The sequence below is a fragment of the Grampus griseus genome (assembly GCF_964374135.1).
Source record: "Grampus griseus genome assembly, chromosome: 10".
NCBI classification, from domain to species: Eukaryota; Metazoa; Chordata; class Mammalia; order Artiodactyla; family Delphinidae; genus Grampus; species Grampus griseus.
Window position 1 is genome coordinate 67,055,024 of NC_139004.1, and position 22,394 is coordinate 67,077,417.

At 38.8% G+C, this 22,394-nt stretch overlaps 1 protein-coding gene across 1 annotated transcript in view; it reads left to right on the forward strand.

The window, feature by feature from the left end:
- Nucleotides 1-22,394, forward strand: part of DOCK3 (dedicator of cytokinesis 3) — a gene marked incomplete at both ends in the record, with an annotated part of 411,675 nt that overhangs the window by 191,136 nt on the left and 198,145 nt on the right. Inside the window, one exon of the mRNA XM_082663217.1 lies at nt 17,149-17,297. Coding sequence (XP_082519343.1) covers nt 17,149-17,297 — 149 coding nt within the window. The remainder of the gene's footprint in view (nt 1-17,148; nt 17,298-22,394) is intronic.

Here is a 22,394-nt window from a genome sequence, read left to right on the forward strand (position 1 = left end):
ACATTATTTCATTCTTTTTTTATGGCTGAGTAATATTCCATTATATATATATATATATATATATATATATATATATATATATACCACACCTTCTTTATCTGTTCATCTGTAGATGGACATTTAGGTTGCTTCCATGTCTTGGCTATTGTAGATAGTGCTGCTATGAAGAACATTGGGGTACATGTATCTTTTTGAGTTAGAGCTTTCACCTTTTCCAGGTATATGTCCAGGAGTGGGATTGCTGGATCATATGGTAACTCTATTTTTAGTTTTTAAAGGAACCTCCATACTATTTTCCATAGTGGCAAGACATTGACTTTTTATTATTCTTCCTTGTCTTTAACCACTGATGAACTTGCTGAAAGCAACAGTATTGAACCAACTATGTAAGTCAGTCATTTCTAAGACTGAATATTTATAAGGAAGGGAATTGGTCTAGGTAGGTGAAAAATAACTATAAGATTGCTAAAGAGAAGTAGTATTCTTTTTAATGTGGGAAGGAAGAGTAGCTCAGCATAGATCTCTTGAACTGTTGTTTCTCTTATCAAACCTGAAGGGAATTAAGAAGTTGGGCATATGTTGATTCATTGTTAATTATAGAGTATAGTGATAACAGGTTTGGGTATTAGTCACTGTTCTCCTAGTCTTTGACAGTAGCTCTTAATGCAGGAAGAAAAGGCTTTTCTTTCTTTCTTTTTTTTTTTTTAATAGAATTAAGAGCATTTCCAGTACCATTCCTTTGCATATGGCAGTGCCTTGGATTTGCGCCTTGAAATATTTAGCTTTAGCCAGGTATAATTCCAAAATAGACTTTTGTTTATTCTTCTTTGTATTTGAAAGTGATACTGCTGATGAATTAAACTTAGTTTTATGGATAATCATAACATGACATGGTTTCTTTAAGATGAATATAGATGGATTCTGTTATTAAAATAAGGACCAATAGTGATAATAATAATTCAAAGCTTATTATCATCTCTTGTACTGCTTCCTACCTAATAGAAATATAATTAAAATGACAACTTCATGACATTTAATATCATTTCATCTTACAAATTCCTGGTCCCTATTATTTCAGACTTTCAACTGAATGGGAACTCTTGATTTTCTGGCCATGACCCTTAAACTATGAATTAAAATTGCCATAAGCTTATCAAATGCTGATCAGACTTGAGGGTCCCATAAAAGATGTATACTGATTATTAAGAGAAAAGGCTTGAACTGGGGAGGAATTCATTACACTCGGCAAGTCAGTGACTAGGAAACGTCAGTAAGAGGCAATTCAGAGGCCATATCTAAGTTAAATGCTAGCTCTGGCCTTGTTACTGAACAAAGTTCGTATGCCCAACACACAGTGAGGCCAAACAAACTGAAATGTTGGAGTTTGGAGCAGAGAAAGGTTTATTGCAGGGCCTTGCGAGGAGATGGGTGGCTGGTACCCAAAAATCCCTGAACTCTCTGAAGGGTTTCAGCAAAGCACGTTTAAAGGCAAGCTGAGGGAGGGGCGTGGTTAGTTTCACACTTCTTGGTGTTGGAATCCTTTGTTCTTGCAGCTGTCCACTTAGGTCATGATGTCCTTGTAAACCTCCAACCAAAGAAATGTTATTCTCTGTTTTGCAACTTTTTATCTCTATATGAATGGACCATTAAAGGCCAGAGCCCTGGGACTTCCCCGGTGGTGCAGTGGTTAAGAATCTGCCTGCCAGTGCAGGAGACACCAGTTCAAGCCGTGGTCTGGGAAGATCCCACATGCCGTGGAGCAACTAAGCCCGTGCACCACAACTACTGAGCCTGCGCACTAGAGCCCGTGAGCCAGAGCTACTGAGCCCACGTGCCACAACTACTGAATTCCATGCGCCTAGAGCCTGTGCTCCGCAACAAGAGAAGCCACTGCAATGAGAAGCCCACACATTGCAATGAAGAGCAGTCCCTGCTTGCCGCAACTAGAGAAAGCCAGCATGCAGCAATGAAGACCCAACACAGCCAAAAAAATAAAATAAATTTTGAAAAATTAAAAAAATATAAAGGTCAGAGCCCTAAGAATAGGCTATCCTGTATATTTCAGGCTATTGGCAACATTATTTGACAAAAGGTGCAGAGCCAGCATAACCAAGCACAGGCAACAGAGCACAAAGGTTAAAGTAAAAGAAACAGATCTGATATGGAGTCAGATTTGTTCTTCCCTATTACAACCTTAAAGTCAATAAAAGAAGGTAAAAATGAGGTTATCATCCCTAAGAACTTTTGAACTACGGAAATAAGTTTTCCCTTTGGGAGTTAGTTACAAAGCCAATATATAATTGTTCACAGCATAGTTGTAATTGCCTTAGAAAAGGAATGCAGCATACTGGACTTTTTAGGAACTAGCATGAATTTATCTAAAGGAAAGTGTGTCAGCCAGAAGAGTGATTTGTAAATGATAGAAACATTAAAAAAAGGAGAATCACAGAGTCAGATGTTAGTACTGCCCATCCAGATACTTTATAGGGAAAAGGGAGTCTTTTTTTTTTGATGTTGACCATTTTTGAAGTCTTTATTGAATTTGTTACAATATTGCTTCTGCTTTGTGTTTTGCTTTTTGGCTCCAAGGCATGTGGGATCTTAGCTTCCTGACCAGGGATGGAACCCCACACCCCCTGCATTGGAAGGCAGAGTCTTAACCAATGGACCGCCAGGGAAGTCCTGGAAAAGGGAGTCTTGTTAAACTGGCCCTACCCTTTCCATCTTGGGGGCACATCCCTCTGGTAAACTGGTGCATATATGTAATGGATAAGCAAGGTTCCAGGTTCTAGGCAGGAAAGAACTGGTTTTTCAGCAGTCAGCTATGAAGTAAAGTGGAATTTAAGATTTGAACCAGAAAAAGGTAAAAGCCAGGAACTGCAGCATAAATCACCTATTCAGAATAATCAGAGCCAGTGGAGATTTCATGAAGCCCAGTCTATAGAAGAAGAGGCATTTATACAGCAGAGAGAGATCTGGTTTCATTATGTTATAGAGATGCATGCATCAGACCATCTGACTGTCCTTTGAATATCCTTTGATGATTCATATGACACATCCATTTCCCCTTGTTAGAGTTCACTCCAAGTGTGCAGCCTTCTGATGTTTTGACTCTTTAGGTACAGTGTTGGTAAGGCCAGTGCCAACATCAGACTCTCTTACTATTTTTCACTGTAGAATGATAACTTGGCATATTGTTTTGTTTATTATATTTTCTTTTGGAACTTAAGGGACGGTTGAGATATTTTTATACTCCCTGGTTCATGGCACACTATAGTCATAAGTACATTTAAGCCTCCTCTCTTACACCTTATTTTCCCCTTTATTCTCTTACTGTTGCTCCTAGTTTGCCTCCAGCTTCCTGCTGCTAGAAATAGTACTGTGATAAACATCCTATAAATTTCCTCAGGGACCTATGTGAGAGTTTCTCTGGGATATCACTGGGAGTGGGATTGCAGCATTGTAGAGTATATGCCTATTTAACTTCACCAGATTACTCCCCCAAATTGCTGACTGGGCTGTACTTTCATGATTTTTACAATTCTGTTGGATATAAAAGTGGCATCTTATTGTCATCCTTTGCTTTTTTTCCTTTTTTAAGCTAGCAGTATTGGTGACCATTGCTTTATGTATTTCTTTTTAGGATTTCCCTTTTTGTTAATTATTATTCATATCACTTGCTATTTTTCATTTGGGATTTTTCTTTTTCTTGTTGATTTGTAGCAATTCCTTATAATTTTTTTATCTTTTTTGGTTGAAGTGTAGTTGATTTATTATATTAGTTTCAGGTGAAAAACATAGTGGCTCAGTATATTTAGATTATACTCCATTCAAAGTTATTATAAAATATTGGTTATATTCCCTGTGTTGTATAATGTATCCTTGTAGCTTATTTATTTAGTACATAGTAGTTTGTACCCCTTAATTCCCTACTGTTATCTTGCCCTTCCCCACTTCCCCCTACCTACTAGTTACCACTCATTTCTTCTCTATATCTGTGAGTCTGTTTCTGTTTTGGTATATTCATTTGTGTGTTTATTTTTTTAGATTCCACATATAAGTGATATCATACAGTGTTTGTGTTTCTCTGTCTGACTTATTTTGTGAAGCATAATACCCTCCATATCCATCCATGTTGTTACAAATGGCAAAATTTCATTTTTTATGGGCAAGTAATATTCCATTGTATATGTACCACATCTTCTTTACCCATTCATCTGTTGATGGACACTTAGGTTGCTTCCATATCTTGCCTATTGCAAATAATGCTGCTGTGAACATTGGGGTGCATGTATCTTTTTGAATTAGTGTTTTCATTCTCTTTGGGTATATCGCCAGGAGTGGAATTGCTAGGTCGTATGGTAGTTCTACTTTTAGTTTTTTGAGGAAGCTCCATACTGTTTTCCATAGTGGCTGCACCAATTTTACATTCCCACCAGTGGTGTACTAGGGTTCCCTTTTCTCCATTCGTTCTCTCCAGCGTTTATCATTTGTAGACTTTTTGATGATGGCCATTCTGACTGGTTGAGGTAGTACTGTGCAAAATATATAAACAGCTTATACAAATCAATAGCAAAAAAAAAACAACCCAATTAAAAAATGGACAGAAGGGGCTTCCCTGGTGGCGCAGTGGTTGAGAGTCCACCTGCTGATGCAGGGGACCCGGGTTCATGACCCGGTCCGGGAAGATCCCACATGCCGCAGAGCAGCTGGGCCCGTGAGCCATGGCCTCTGAGCCTGCGCGTCCAGAGCCTGTGCACCGCAATGGGAGAGGCCACAACAGTAAGAGGCCTGCGTACCGCAAAAAAAAAAAAAAAAAAAAAAAAAAAATGGACAGAAGGCATAAACACATTCTTCCAAAGAAAATATATAGGCACATGAAAAAATGTTCAATAGCATTAATTATTAGAGAAATGCAAATCAAAACCACAATGAGATACCACCTCACACCTGTCAGAATGGCTATCATCAAAAAGAACACAAATAGGGGCTTCCCTGGTGCTGCAGTGGTTAAAAATCCACCTACCAATGCAGGGGATATGGGTTTAAGACCTGGTCTGGAAAGATCCCACATGCCGCAGAGCAACTAAGCCCGTGCGCCACAACTACTGAGCCTGTACTCTAGAGCTTGCGAGCCACAACTACTGAGCCTGTGAGCCACAACTACTGAAGCCCGCGTGCCTAGAGCCCATGCTCCACAACAAGAGAAGCCACCGCAATGAGAAGCCCGCACACTGCAATGAAGAGTAACCCCCACTCACCGCAACTAGAGAAAGCCTGCGCGCAGCAATGAAGACCCAACACAGCCAAAAAAAACAAAAAAACAAAACAAAACAAAACACAAATAAGCATTGGCGAGGATACTTTTTAAGGAATACATACATAGGTAGTTAAAACATGAAAGAATAAAAGGATACAAATCAAGACCATGGTTACCAGGAGGTTGACAAGGATTATTATTAGGGATGTGCACATAGTAAGATTCAAGGGCCAAGGCCAGACGTGGTGCCCTGGCAGGGGTGCCATGATCATAGTTTGGAAGCACATTTAGATGACTTGGTGTTGTTTGGTAGCCTAGTCCAGAGAAGAATGTCTGTTGGAGGGAGGGCAAGGAATGTATTGTGGTAATAACTTTACTCAAGAGAACTTACTAGGTTCCAGGTGCAGTTAACCCCTGTAATAACCCTAGATAGATGCTCCTTTTTTTGTTGTTATTGTTAAAAGGATGAGGTAACCAAAGTCTCGCAGAGATTAGTAAATTTGCCTGAGGCACTGCAGTTCACAGAGTTGAGATAGAAAACAAGGCATTCTGACTCTAGAGCCAGTACCCTTATCACTATGCTGTATTGTCTTGATATTAAAGAATTATGAACCCCCCAGAGCAAGGGTCAGTAGTAGGAAGACAGGAGATTGTTTGGGTAAGTTTCACAGATTGAATGTTTTTAATGGTGTTCAATATAAATTGTAAGAGTGGGGTGGTGGGGTGAAGTAAATTTGTGTTTTTATTTAAAGTTCCCAGCTGTTTTGTTTGTTTATTTCAATAGGTAAGACTAGAGCAGACAGGGTTAGGATTTGGCACAGCAAAATCCCTTTATGCCCTTGGAATTACGGCCTTGTGTGAAAGTACTGTTCATGAAGCATCTTAGATAACTTGGATGCAAATGTGCACCTTCTGCCTTTCCCATTCTTTGCTGAAGCTGGGTGACTCATATTCTGAAGGGGCTTGCTTGGCAGGGTAGCTGCTATCATTTCTGCCCTGTATATACTGTCACCAGAATGTGGAAGCTGTGAATGGACAGATGCTATGCTGCAGTCAAGAGACAAAGCTTTCTCAAGGGCATTTTTTCTGCTGTGGAATGTGTTTCATTTTTCATTCACTCTGGGAGTGAGATATATAAATGATCTAGCTTTTGTGGTGATTCAGCAGGGGATCATTGCACTTGTGCAGGTTTGGCTGCTTTCATTTGTTAATATTTAAAGTAATAAACGGCAGTGAAGGCTGAATTGAGACTGCTTAACTTTGTGACCCAGAGAAACACACTTCGTGTAGGGGATGGGGGAGGGGCTTTTATGTTAGGGGTTATTTAATTTCTTTTTTTAAAAAAAATCAAAGAAATATGTATATATGGGTTTTTAAATAATATATTAAAAATAACTAGGCCTTTAATGAAAAATAGTAGTTTTTGGCCCTATCTCTTCCATTCCTGATTTCTGTTCCATACTTATTTTATTCAGTTCTTTTAGCTATTTCTTCTAATATTTCATATTTCTAAATAATATTCTTTTAATGTACATCTTGATTGTTTCTATTTTAGATGTCATTTAATGATTTCTTATTATAGAAGATAAGAATTAAGCTCTGAATGTTCTTCTCCATACACGTATACTCTTTCCCTCTTCCAGTACTTCCAAAATAGTTATATCACCTTTTTTTTTTTGGTTAAGTCAGTATGCAGTTGCTACTATGTCTGTGTAATTACTTTTACTTCTGAGCCATATAGTGAATTAAAGTTACATTTCCTTTCTTTCTTGTGTAACTTTGTTTTTTTATATTAATAATTGTTTCTCTTTTCATTTGTTTTGTTTTCTCAGTTTTCCTTCTCCTAGACTTCTGGCAGAAATGAAAATCTTCTTTGAGTATATTCAAATACTTTAGGTATTTTATAAGTTTAATTTTTTTTCCCAGTGACATCCTGTATGGAGCCCTCCAACCTCCTGTGTTGGCCAGACAATTTTCTTTGCCCCCTCCCATGTTCCTTTGTCTCCTGGGTTAAACCAGTGTCACTTTAATTCTTGGTTTACTTCCTCATTTGATTAATTACTTTCTCAATAATTTCCTGAGAAAAATGTGTAGGAGAAATTTTTTTGATATTTTGCATACTTGCAATGTCTTTAGACTACCATTACCTTGATAGTTAGTTTAGCTTGATATAAAATTCTTGGTTACAAATAAAGTACAGAAGTTTTAAAGTATTGCTTCATTATTTTCTAGCTTCCAGTGTTGTTATTGAGAAGTCCAATGTCATTCTAGTCTTTTATTGACAAGTTGTTTTCATGAAAGATTTTAGGATGGTCTCTTTGTCCCCAGTGGTCTGCTGTTTTACAGCGATGTGTCTTACATGGGCTTTTTTTGTTTTTTCCTGTTGATTATGCTGGCTCCCCAGTGAGTTCTATCATCCTGAAAACTCATTTCCCTCAGTTCTGGGATATTTATTGTATTACTTCGTTTGCAGTTTCTTCCTCTCTGTTTTCACAGTTTTTTCTTCCTAGAACTCTTTTATTAGAATTGGACATCCTGGAATGATTCACCAGTTTTCTTATATTTTCTCACCCATTTATCCATTGTATTATGTTTTTTGTTTTACTCTCTGGCAGAATCCCTCAAAGTTCTATTCTATCATTATTACTGAATTTTGTTTTAAATTACAGCTATCCTCTTTTTGCCTTCTGAAAGCTTTTTTGGGCTCTGGATCTTTTTCTCCTGTGTTATATCCTGTTCTTTTTTTCAGGGATGTACTATAATGTTTATGCTCTCATGAATGTTAATTATTATTTCTTTGGAATCTTCTTTTATTCCTGGAATTGTTTCTATTTCCTCCAATTTCCATTTTTCTGATTGCTTTAGGTCTCATTCCTTCATGTTGGAAGCTTTATTCATTATATGGTATTCTTTTCCATTCATACTTAAGAATGATGCATTAAAAATTTGACAGAAAGCTCTGTGAATGGGGCTAGTTTTTACCAACTGGCAGATATTACTGTACAGTGATCAGAAGAGAGCCTGGCTTCTCATGGGAGAAGGAGAGCAACTGTCAGTATTTCTGGGTCTTTTCCCCTGGCTGAATTTTCCCAGTGAGGAATCCTTCATTCTCCTTCCTAGGAAGGCAAAAGTCTGGCTATCAACACTTCGCGAGCTCAGTGTGGGAAGGGCACCAAGGGCATCATTTATTACATAGTCTTTGACTTAATTTCCCTGTTTTAACATCATCAGCTCTGTTTGGTGCCCTGCAGTAGTTTAGACTCTGTTTTAACCTCTGTAGAGAGTAAAACTATCATGTGGAAAAAGCCTGGCAGAATAGAGTAGGAGTGATTATCTGAAGGTCTTAAAGCCTTTTAAAAGCCTTTTAACAAGTTCTCCTGTTTCCATTTCCCAAGCTCATGCACCAGACCTACCGCACTGGCACACGCACATATACATCTTCAGAGGTTCTTGGTACCTCCAGAGCCTGAGTCTTTCTGCACATAATGGGCTTCATTCTTATAGATTTCCTTCCTCTCCCCACCCCTCCGATCTCGGAGAGAGAGCAGTGAGTGGTCCTGAAGAGAGATCTTAGTTCCCTGCCCAGGAATTGAACCTGGGTAGCCTGGATGAAAACCAGGAATCCTAGCCATCAGATCACCAGGGGCTAGAGGCTAGAAGCAAAATGGCCCTGGCTCTTACCCCGTTTGAAAAATGAATTTCTCAAGTAGGCAAAAACTGTAAAAAAAAGGTACAAAGTTTATTATCAGAGACACAGCATAACATGTGGGAGAGCACACAGACAGGCAGTTTGTTTATTTAAGGCAGAAGCAAGGCAGAAATACACGCCCGGAGAAAAAGTGTATGGGCCTCCTCTCTAATGAGGAGGAGTGCAGTAAAGAGGTGATTTAAATCACTTATATAGGACAGTTCTTCTGAGTCTTTGTTTACCTTTGGTCAGTTATCTTGTTTCTTTCTTCACACTTGACTGGTTCTAGGACCCTCCCCAACATGCGTGCACAACTTTTTGCTAAGATGGAGTCCACCGCAGAGGTCTGTGGGGGTATGTCCACACTTATTATGGGGTGGCGCTCCCTCCCTTTTTGACCCCCAAGGAGCCTTCCTGCGCATTTGCAGACACGGAAGTTTTCCTTGACCTCAGGAGTGGTCATCTTATCTCTTTACTTCAGCAAGCTCAGCTCTTGCCACTAACTTTGTCCTTGGAGTGTCTAGGGAAAACAAAGCTTCAGTTTTACTCCACTTGACAAACACCAGCTGTTCAGCCCAGGGTGAACGGGTGTGTATTTCTACCTACTACTAAGCCACCGGGCTTAGTTTTCAGTCTTTTATTTTGGCCCAGTTATCTACTTTCCAGCTTTCAACTTTAACATTTGGAGGAGGGGGTAATTGGGGCTGGTTTCTTATTGGTCTCTGTATCTAAAAAGAGGTATCTAGGGGAAACATATTAAATGCTGCCTTTAAGTAGAGCTTTGTTCAGTCTTGTGTAGAAGGGCTCTGAGCCTGAGAATGCCTCAGCTGTCCACAGCCCACTGTTAGGTAAGTTCACTGTGTTCAGAATCGTGAATGGGTGCCCTTGACATCAGCAACTGGAGCTTCCAGTTTTTATATCACTGATATTTTACTTACCTTTCAGTTAGCTTTGATCCCTTCTTAGCAAGATCCTTATCTGCTCTAGGGAAAGAATATGATAGGCTTACTTAAACTAAGACTTTTAAGTCTTAACTCTCCTGTAAATATTTGTGTTGTAAAAGAGGATTGAAGCTATAAGTGGTATTATTTTGGTTATCAACAAGCCTGTGAGGGAGGATGTGTTTGGGTTGAGACTGGAGTGAGGAAGACATGTAGGCCTGTGAGAGGTGGAGGAGTAAATATGTATGTCAAGCAAAGAGAGTATATAGACACACCTCCATATTAGTGAGGAGTTTTAAAAGAATTTCCACATTACTTACTTGCATTCTTATTTCTTGAAAATATATGCTTGAAGATCTGTGTGAAATAGGTTGGATTTACATCTCTTGTTTCACAGAAATTTCTCTTTTGAAAATCAGTTTCAAGCCTTGGCCAACTAAGTTGTTGAACAACCTAAAATGAAAGTTTAAATTCTTGGGCTTAAAGATATTTTTGGCAGAAAGTTCATTAAAATTGCAAGCACTGCAGTTTAGATATTTTTTGTATTATACTGGGATGAGTGCTAGAGCTTTGGTATATAATATAAATATTTCAAATAGGGTTAGTTTACTTCACAGTAAGACACTTGATTATTAATAGCAATTAAAGAAAGAAATACTGGAGAAGTTTGAATATATCTGGGTTCTTAATGGTTAATCTTTTAGCGAGAAATAAAAGGAGTAAATAAAAGAATGTTCAAAAGTAAAATGTAAAATGGAGAGAGATCTGGGAATCATCCCTTAACAACTTAAACTTGAGATGCAATGTTTAATTTCCATTAAATTGATTTTGACCCAAAGTTTTTAGTACTATGGCTCTCTTTGATGAGAGCCGTACTTTTGATGTAATTTTCTTTAAATTAGATTTTATAATCTTATATTAGCATATGTTAAACAATCTTTATGCATATATAGTTTTAAAATAAAGTTAGCATGTTTATGATGGATATTCTACAACTTTACTCATTTACTGACCCAGAGGCATCATTGCAGCACAATCTTTCTTGCAACACTGAGTTACAAGCAGTTTAGTAAAAATAATTTTTAAATCTGGCGTATTTCTGCAGAGCTCCGGAATTCTTTCACAATGATAAGGCAAATTCTACCTGGCTTGTGCTGGCAAAGTAATTTAATTATTCTAAATGTATCACTTCTACTGATTCTTTGGTATACTTTCCAAATTCTGTGACCATTCTTGACAAATATTAGAGCTTTTGGAGAGGCTAAATGTGTTGCTAAGATTTCTTTTTCCTCGGCTTTAAAAAAATTTTTTTAAATCTTTTTATTTTTTTTTTAATTTCTGACAGTGTTGGGTCTTTGGTGCATGCAGGCTTTCTCTAGTTGCGGCGAGCGGGGGCTACTCTTCGTTGCTGTGTGCGGGCTCCTCATTGTGGTGGCTTCCCTTGTTGCGGTGGACAAGCTCTAGGCGCATGGGCTTCAGTAGTTGTGGCGCACGGGCTTAGTTGCTCCACGGCATGTGGGATCTTTCTGGACCAGGGCTTGAACCCGTGTTCCCTGCATTGGCAGGCGGATTCCTAAAGCACTGTGCCACTAGGGAAGCCCAAACTTTTTCATTATTGTATTTGTTATGGTGATCTGTGATCAGTAATCTTTGTTACTACTGTTACTCACTGAAGGCTCAGATGATGGTTAGCATTTTTTTAGCAATAAAATATTTTTCATTGAGGTATATACATTGTTTCTTTAGACATAATGCTATTGCACATTTAATAGACTACAGAATAGTGTAAAGATAACTTTTATATGCACTGGGAAACCAAAAAATTTGTGCAGCTCTCTTTATTGCAGTATTCACTTTATTGTGGTCATCTGGAACCAAACCCGCAATATCTCTTAGGTATTCCTCATATACTGTTATTTTGATCGACTAAGGAGTAGGTTTCTCGGTAGAAAAGGATTTTTCAGCCTGAGTGGGGTATTTAGCTGTCCTGTGGCATCGAGTGCTCTTAGGTAAATTGTGTGCTCTGGAGCCAGTCTCCGATATTGTTCAGGTTGAATGGCGTGTGTTCTCTTCTGCTAACAAACCCAAGAGTACCATGTGGTGTCAGAGCAGTGCTGGTGGAGCCTCTAGGGCTAGGACCTCTGGTCAAAGAGGCCATTAGGTTGGTCTGGAAAAAGAAATTAGCACCACATTGATTATAATAGTAGTGCTGCTTTCTGATGGTATCCATTTCATTCTTAGTGCAGGGTTAGTATTCCCAGCTTTATATAATTAGGAACAGTAACTGATTTTCTATTGGAAAAAAATACTGTACAGTTGTTCTGGTTATCTACATAACAAACTACCCCAAAGCTTTGTGGCTTAAAACAACTGTTTAGGGCTTCCCTGGTGGTGCAGTGGTTGAGAGTCTGCCTGCCGATGCAGGGGACACGGGTTTGTGCCCTGGTCGGGGAAGATCCCACATGCCATGGAGAGGCTGGGCCTGTGAGCCATGGCCATGGAGCCTGTGCTCCGCAACGGGAGAGGCCACAGTGGTGAGAGGGCCGCGTACCGCAAAAAAACCCACTGTTTATTATATTTCATTCTTCTCTGGATAGAGTGAGCTCAGCTGGGCAGTTCCACATAGGGTTTCTCATTCTGTTGCAGTCAGATATTGGCAGAAGCTGTAGTCTTCTGACAGTGTGGCTTGGCTAGGTGTGGCATCTAACATGCATCACTCACACAGCTGGGACTGCTTAATGGAGTGTCTCCTTGTGGCCTCTCCACGTAGCTTGGGCTTTTCACCGGTGACAAGGCGGCTGGATTCTGAGAGGGAACCTCCCAAGAGCATGTATTCTAAGAAACAGGAAGCAGAAGCTGCCAGACTAGTTAAGGGCTATGCCTAGAACTAGCTCAGCTCACTACTGTAATGTTTGATTGGTCAGAGCAGTCTCAGGGCCTGCCCAGGTTTAAGGCTGTAAAGAAGTAGGTTCCAGGGAAGTCTCTGGTGGTCCAGTGGTTAGGACTCTTAAGCTTTCACTTTGGTGGCCTGGGTTCAGTCCCTGGTTGGGGAATTAAGATCCCCCTAGCTACAAGGCAGGGCAAAAAAAAAAAAGGAAAGAAAGAAAGAAATAGGTGCCAGTTCATACCAGGGGAGTGTCAGATTCACATTTTTGCAGAAGAGCACTTGGGATGGGAGATATTGTTGTCATGTTTGGAAAATACAATCTGTTAGAAACTCTTGACTAAAAAAAATAAATAACCATATAATGCCTTAAAAGAGTATATTAGCATATTCTTGCATTGCTATTGTATGTGTGTGTGCATGTTATTACATAGATATTGTATGTATGTGAGTATATGTTATGTGTGTGCATGTATATATGCATACACACATGTATACACATACATATATATGTGATATTTCAGTATCAATATACTTCATTATATGTAGCTTTAAAAAAGACACAAAACTGCACTTTTAATTAGTGTTCACAAATCTCAAAACCATCTAACAGTTGAACTATCTTTCCCCTGATTTGTGTTACCACTCTCCATGAGACTTTTTAATGTCTTTTCCTCTGTTTTCAAACCTCTAACACCCTCTTCCACTCTACTCACTCTCAGCTGATGACTTTGCTTTTTATTTCCTTGACAATAAAGCAGCCAGAGGAAAAATTTAGTTCTATCACCAAGTCTCCCAACTATCTGTGTCATTACTCAGTTCTTTGCCCTTCCTCTCTGTGACAATAGAGTATCCTGGTTAAGCGAAACCTTACCCCCCCCCCCACCTTTTAACCTGGGACCCATCTCTTCTTGACTACTTAAGGATTTAACACCTGCATCATCAAATTTTCCCTTCTACTAGATTATTCTCTTCTGTATACAAATAGCCTAAAATTGTGTTTCATTAAAAAAAAACCCTCCCTCCATAGCACAACCCTGTTTTGCTACATTTCTCTGCTTCCAGTTACTGAAAGTTCTACAAAAGAGTTGTCTATGCTCTGTCTCCATTCCCTCCTTTCCCATTACTCTTGAACTCACTCCACCCATTCCATCAGTGCTCAGTGATGGCCACCACAGTGCCAAATCCAGTGGCCAGTTCTCAGTCTATATTTTATTTAACCTCTCAGTGCATTTAACAAAGTTCTCCTTAAACCCTGTTTTCAATACTCTCTTGCTTTTCCTCTCACTTCACTGCTTACTTCTCAATTTCCTTTGCTAGATTCTCCTCACTTTCCTGACCTCTAAATGTTGAAACTCGGTGTCAAACTTAGCATGTCCTAATTGAACCTTGTTTCCCTCTTCCAGACATGCTTCTCAGGTTAGGAAAAAGAATGATCCTTGATTCCATCCATATCTCACATCTAATCTATCAGCAGATCTTGACAGCTCTAACTACAAAACATGTCAAAATTCCAAACTCTGAAATGTTTACCTTTACCATTCTTACCTTTGTCCAGTCAACCATCATCATGTGGATTGTTGCAATAAATAGTTTCCTAACTGGAACCCCCACTGTCCTCTTTGCCTTTTCATGATTTATTTTCAACAGAGCACTCAGAGTAATGCTTTCAAGACTTATGTCATATCACATCACTCTTCTATTCCAAATCTCCAGTGGCTTCTCATCTTGCTGGGAGTAAAAGCTAAAGACCTTAACATAATTTACAAAGGCCCTGCCTAATCTGGTCTGTGTTGCCTCTCTGCATCATCACCACTTTCCCCCTTGTTCACTTTGCTCCAGGTGCGCTGACTTCTTTACTCTCTGTGAATATGCCAAGTTCACTTCCACATTGAGGCATTTGCTCTTGCTGTTTCTCATGCCTATAAAATTTCCCCAGTTTTCCTAAATGCTGTCACTTTATTTCATTCAGGTTTCTACTTAAAGTTCGGCTCACAAGGAAGCCTTTCCCTGACCATTCTACCTGAAGCAGTAACTTCTCCTACTCCCCAGCCAATGCACCGTTGGCCACCCACTGTCCCTATCCTGCTTTAATTTTTCTTCTTAGAATTTTCACCACCATTATGTATTTGTGTATGGTCTATCTCTGCTCTCTAGAATGAAAGCACCATGAGAGTAGGGACTTTTTTTTTTTTTTTTTTTTGCGGTACGCGGGCCTCTCACTGTTGTGGCCTCTCCTATTGCGGAGCACAGGCTCCAGACGTGCACGCTCAGCAGCCATGGCTCACGGGCCTAGCCGCTCCGCGGCATGTGGGATTCTCCCGGACCGGGGCACGAGCGCATGTCCCCTGCATCGGCAGGCGGACTCTCAACCACTGTGCCACCAGGGAAGCCCAAGAGAGTAGGGACTTTTGATCACAACGAAGTAATAGCACTCAGCAGGTGCTCCATAAGCATTTGTTAATTGAATGAATAAATCAATGCTTGTATATGTATGTAGTGGATTGTTGTGTATGGCTTGATGGGAAAATAATAATCCTAACTTTCTATTTTAAACTTAGACAGGTGGCCCTGATTTATCATAAAGAAATGCATGTGCTGGAAACAAACACCACATTGCCTTTATTGCTTATCTCAAGATCTCAATTTTGCAGATGTAATTTGCTTAGGCTTTGTTGCATTTGAGCTGGCAAGAATTTGAGTTCTGCCCATCTGCCAGCATTGTGTACCATCAAGGTGCTTAAGTTTTCTTCATATGTTCATTGAGTGAAGAAAGAACAGCTTGATGTAATTAGAGTGCATGATTTCTAATGTCTTCTAGTTAAAAATAATTTCTCTTGGGCTTCCCTGGTGGCGCAGTGGTTGAGAGTCCGCCTGCCGATGCAGGGGACACGGGTTCGTGCCCCAATCCGGGAGGATCCCACATGCCGCGGAGCGGCTGGGCCCGTGAGCCATGGCCAATGAGCCTGCACGACCGGAGCCTGTGCTCCGCAGCGGGAAAGGCCACAACAGTGAGAGGCCCGCGTACCGCCAAATATAATAATAATAATTTCTCTTTAAGATGGACCTTTAAAAATCTAATGCTCCAGTGCTCCATTAGATGATTTCTAAGTAGTATGATGTTCCAAACATTTTAATCATAAGCTCAGAGCCACTTAAAAACATTAGCTGATTCTACTGATTTGTAATTTACTTCATAATTATAATTTTATTTACAGTCACTTGAATCCAGCTTATTTTGACAAGTGTCTTTTTAGGGGAAATCCAGATAGAGATTTTACTAACACTATGGTAAAGATTGATCTGTCTTTAAAAGCATTCTTTATAGATTAGTTACATTCCAAGAATTTTAATTATCATATAAAATTGTGCTTCTCTATAATAAAAACAGAAACCGAAAGATTCCAAAATCAAGATTTCACTTGTGAGCAAATAGAACTTTAGTTCTTAAACCTATATTCTTTAGTAAAGATGCTTATTTTTGTTAAGCATCTACTGTCATGGCATTTACATTTTTTACTTGTTAAAACCACTGTGATGTCCATAATTAAGTTCATTAAGCTGTTTCCATTTAACTCTTATAAAGGTGATGCTTTTTTTTGTTTTTTTTAACATCTTTATTGGAGTATAATTGCTTTACAATGGTGTGTTAGTTTCTGCTTTATAACAAAGTGAATCAGCTATACATATACATATATCTCTTCCCTCTTGCGTCTCCCTCCCTCCCACCCTCCCTATCCCACCCCTCTAGGTGGTCACAAACCACCGAGCTGTGACACTTTTCACTGAACTGAAAAGAGTAGAACTCTATGACACTAGGGACACATACTGTTTTCAAAAGCTAATTAAAGCTAGATGAGGCCTGGAAACCTGGAATGAATCTCACTCCAGAGACTGTAGCTTTATGTTGAAACAGTTCTTTAAAATAGGGCAAGTGATTCTCTCTCTGCCTACCCCAACTTGAGTATCCTTCCTGGAGAAACCAGGGATGTTGCTGGATGGTTGAAATCTTTGTCATACATAGTAGCTTCTGTCAGAGAAAACCACTCTAGGCTCCTGTGTTTCTTTTGGTTCTGATTAAGTTTAGTAACTTACTGGAAAATTAATAGTTCAGGATAGAGTAGAGATAGACAGATGGTACTTTGCATAAGCCAGATCAATTATGTTGTTAGATGTCACTTTGTAGAGATTTTTAGACAGTAGGAACTAAGGACTTTGGTTTAAGATTCTTAAATAAGCCTCTCTTTACATTGCCTGTTTTTAGAGGTTCAGAGAAATGAGCACTTTTCATAGTTTAACTATTTCTCTTTTTTTTTTTTCATTCCCTTTCCATATCCCTTTTTTATTTCACCCAACACCAAAAATGCCCTTTCAGAAACATAAAGTAGATCTTTTCTACAAGCTACGCCATGTGATGAATGAACTTATTGACCTTCGAAGGCAGCTCCTGTCTGGTCACCTGACTCAGGATCAGGTGCGGGAGGTTAAGCGGCACATCACCGTGCGCCTGGACTGGGGCAATGAGTAAGTATGAATGTCATTTGGGCATCTCTCAGTTTCATTTATGATAACTTAGTCCTCATAGAGTTGTACCTGATCAAAGCTTATCTTTAGGGATTAAAGACGTTGTATTCTCCATTAAGCTTTGATCATTTTTACAATGAGTAGCCGTTTCTTTCAGTTTATAGCAAAGGACGTTCACTGGTTCTACTCATTGAAACTCTCTCAGCCTCTATTTTCACTTCCAGAAAATTAAATAATTGGACTACATTAGCCTCTGGGGTTTCTTCCATCTCAAATTCCTTGATTCTAAACCTCAGTAATCAGAATACTCTTTTTTTTTTTTTTTTTTTTTTTCGGTACGCGGGCCTCTCACTGTTGTGGCCTCTCCCGCTGCGGAGCACAGGCTCCGGACGCGCAGGCTAAGCGGCCATGGCTCATGGGCCCAGCCGCTCCGCGGCATGTGGGATCTTCCCGGACCGGGGCACGAACCCATGTCCCCTGCATCGGCAGGCGGACTCTCAACCACTGCGCCACCAGGGAAGCCCCAGAATACTCTTTAGTTTCATCTCTTAGTACCTTTGAATTTGGTGTCCTTTACATTTTATAGCCATATAATGAATCCGAATAAGTATATACTACAAATGGGAACTGTCTACATCTGTACATCAGAATATTCTTAACTAATTCATCATTCAGAAATAGTCCTGTATTTATGCAGTGGGTATGACTATTTACTATTGCCATACAAGTAAAATTATAAGACTTTGGCATGGGAAGCTGGAGTAGATAGTACTCAGATTTTATTTCTTCCTAGATTTAATAATTGATATGATTCTCAAATGCTTTTGCCTCATTCTCTTAAAATCGGGTCCATTGAACTTTGAAGTGACGAGGTTGCTTCCTATTTAAGATATACGTTTACCTTAAGTATATTTTAGAACAAGTCTTTAGCTCCTCTCCGCCTCAAGACATCATTGAAATGACAAAAAATAAAAAGAGTGGGAGGAGTGCAGCAATAAATGGGATATGTGAACCCATTTCCAGAAGCTGAAAAGTAGATGGAGGATTAGTAACAGAAGAAGAAGCCTGTAATATATGGAGGAAACTTTAGCTAATGAAGGAGTTGGTCTGCCTTGCAGCTGCTAGAATCATGGGAGAAAGGGAGTGTGCCCTGGAGCTTAACAAAAGGAAGTGCTTAAAAGTATGTAAAGTAATAATTCACTACTTTTGCTACCATGAGTAGCAAACCTGGCAGCCAGGTGTTTCCCTTTCAGATAGACAAATACAAAGACCAATTGCCTAGGTGGAAACTGGGCAACAAAAGTTTGAACTGGGACTTTATTGCAAAGCTCTCCATATTGAGGCATTTAAGGGGTTTCAAAGTGTAATGAACAAATCCCTTCCACTTACCAGAAAGAGAAGCTTGCTAGCCACCCACCCATGTACAAAAAACTCTTCACATTTCTAGTGCCTTTTAAATTTGAATGGACAATCAAGTATTACCAAGTATTTGAAGAAATCCTTTCACAGGGAAGAGAGGGAGACCAGGATAAACAAAATACCTGGCCCTAGAGAGAGTGAAGATTAGTAAAGAACTTTAAAAATCTCTGAGTATCCTCCAAGAGAATCAAGAAGATTCATTATGCATTATAAAATGCTACGAAAAAGGAATGGAGAGTAGGATTTCAAAAAAGAATTTAGGCGGAGAACAGGAAGATAATTTTATGTCATCTCTAGGAAAATAAAACAAAAAGATGGGAAATGGTTAACAACAGTACAGAGATTCAATCTAGGGGATCCAACATCAGACATTATATTTCCAGGAAAAGAACAAAGGCAATAAAGAGGAAATTCTAAAAAAATGATAGAAGAGAATTTCCTAGAGCCAAAGAGCAGGTGACTTAAGATTGGAAGAGTCCATCAAATACCTAGTATAATGAATGGAGAAGAAAAACCAAAACCTACAGTGAGGCACACTAAGATATTTCAATATTTGGGGCTGAAGAGAAGATCCTAAAAGGTTATCAGACAGAAAAACAGGTCTTCTTACAAAAGAATAAGATTCACACCAGCCTCAAAAGTTTTATCAGTAACACTGGATGCTAGAATATAATGAAGTAATATCTTCAAATTTCTGTTGGGAAATGATTTGCCACCCAGAATTTTATAAACAACCAAACTATATAATCAAGTGTAAGGGCCAAATAAAGCCCTTTTAAAGTACTCAAGGATGCAGAAGTTAACCTGTCATGGCTCCTTTCTTCATAAGAGACTTGAGAATGTGTTCTTCCAGAAATAGAAGAGTAAATCAGGAAAGAGGAAACACGGGATCTAATAAACAGTGAATCCAACCCAGAGTGGTACTGTTCAGTAGAAAAGAAAAAAGAACAACTCTACATTAGTTATTTGTGACACCATCCTATCCTTGTTTGTTTCATTAAATTACAACCTCTCTTGACTGTTAATAGCATTGCTTGGCACACACCACAGACTCCTTGTATGATATAACATGAATTCAGATGTACGATAGATCAGGCAGTGTTCTTTAAATCTAACTTTGGGCAGTAAAAATCTTAGCAAAATGTAGTATGTTAACTTACAGTATAGCTCCAAACAGTACTATATGGTATCATTGTACTTATTTTAAAAAATCAATAATGGTAGTAATTTGCAAACATAGCATCACTATGTGCCAAGCAAATTGTTACTTTTGAACTGATGACACTAATAGTTGCATAAATCATTATGCTGCAGTTTAACTGCACTATACATACCAGTAAATGAACAAGAGAAATATTTTATCAATACCTCTTTATGATAAAAGTTAGAAAACAGACCAATCAGATTTTGCAGTCAAATCTGAAAACTTAAAGATGATAGCTTGGAAAAAAGTTCAAATTATATTTGAAAAAGGCAAAGAACATTATAAATACCTGTCAGTAAAGTACAGAGCTGTTCCACCTACATTAGTAACTTTTTCTCAACAAAGTGTGTATGTGCTTGTGTGTGTGTAGGGAGAGTATTTATATGTTCATTTTGATAAACAATATAAACCAGAAACATAGTTCCATTTCCCCCCCACCCCACTTTTTTCCCTTCTCCCTCCTTTCTCGAAACCCTGATCCTTCTCTCCTGGTGCTTCTGTATCTTCTTTCCTCCTTTCTCCCTTCCCTTCCACTTCTTTCTTTCCCCATTTCTTCTTCTTTCCATTTTCCCCTTTACTCCCCTTGATATATTGACACAAAATTATTCCTCAAACTATTATGACCAAATTGATTACAATCACTTATAGCCATTAGTATTTAACTTCATGGTTATTAGTAGAAAGGTGGCAGGTATAGTGGAATATCATGGGTTCAGAGTAAGACAGACCTAGCTTGAGACAAGCTCAACTGTACTCCCTTAATAGGCTACTTAGTAACCTCTCTGGGCTTCAGTTTCCTCAGTTATAAAATGGGTCTAATACTGTGTACTTCCCATAGTGCTTAGAGGGGATATACATAAAATGCCTATTCCAAGTAAATGTTCAGTAAAAGGTAGCTATTATTAGTTATATCTTCTATTTTATTACTATATAAATATACCATGCTCTCATTAGTATAGTTATATCTATATGCTCTCATAGTATAAGTATCAGAAAAGGGCACTGCCCACAAAAAATCTTAGTATCTCTAGCCTTTTTTAACTAATTCTGGGGGAGAACTAGATCTTAAATGCCTTAAAACATCCATCATATATAATTAATTAACTTCAAGTTATTTTCTATGTTCTGTGGTTCAGATGAGGAAACCCAGAAGAAAAAGATACAATAGAAAATAGAACAGAGTATGGAACATTCAAAAGACATGTAAAATTCAAAGAATTTGATAGAGAGAGAGATTCACGGTCTTTAGAGTGGTGCACCTAAAAGAATGCAGGAACAGAAATATGTCTTTTATTCACTGCTGTGTCCCTAAGTTCATCATGAGCCTAGCATAGAGTAGGTGCTAATATTTATTGAATTATTGGAATGAATGAATGAGTGATTAGTGACAAGTGGTGAGAGAAGACTATTTTTGTGAAAACTATTCACCTAAGCAGTTGGTAAGACCATTTTAAAAACTCAGCTCTATACTACATCTGTATGTAGATGTATATGTAGTTGTATGCCTCCTGCTTGTTTAGGAGTCTTTTTTCAGACACAATTGTCTTTAATCACAATCCTTGTACTTTAAGTCATATTTTAGCTAACGATATAACACATAATGATAACAGCAGAAGCAGTTCACAATGCCTGGCAGTGTACTGAGTGCTTTACATGGATTAATCCTTACAATAGCCTGTGACAGTAGAGAAGACAGTATTCTTGGTGGGAGAGCCAAGATACAAACTAGGCAATCTGACATCAGAGCCCATGCTCCTAACTACTCTGATGCGCTGCCTTCCTTTGCTGTGACGATAAAGAGACTAAGTTGACCATTCCCTGCACTTACTGTTCACTGTTCTTAGAATATGCCATAGGAAGAAATAGCCAGGAGCCTCTTTTACAGAGTGAAATTTTAGTGAACATGTGTTGTTTCTCACTGTGCAGCACCTCTGCCTTCTTCCAATGAGGACAGTCCTTCAATTTAGCTTTTGGAAACTACTCTTCATCCATTGAAGATGATCTTAGTAGAAGGAAATCAGTCTTCGGTTTTATTAGATCACCTGTTAATCATTTTCTTATTTCCTAAGGTAACGAAATCAAGAAACTAAAAGGTACTGTGTTTTAACAACTTCTAGGAGAGGGAAAACACTTTGCTCTTGGGAGAATTAGCATGAGGAATATGAACATTTGCTTGACTCAAAACTGCTCTATTTCCTATATCCAGTACCATTGGTGGTACATGATAGATCCTCAGAGAGTGTCTTTGGGGTGAGTGGATGGGTATATGGGTGGTTAATTGAATGGACAAGCAAGCTAAGTGTGGCATAGTGCCAAGGTAGAGTTTGCATAGATGCCATTCTCCGGACAAGCCGCATCATTGCGTGTAGTGCACTACTACAGAGCATATACTCTCAACCCTGGCCTTACTGACTTAGATCCATCTGGATTTTTTCTTAAGCTGTTGTACTGAAAACATCTATTTTGATTGGATT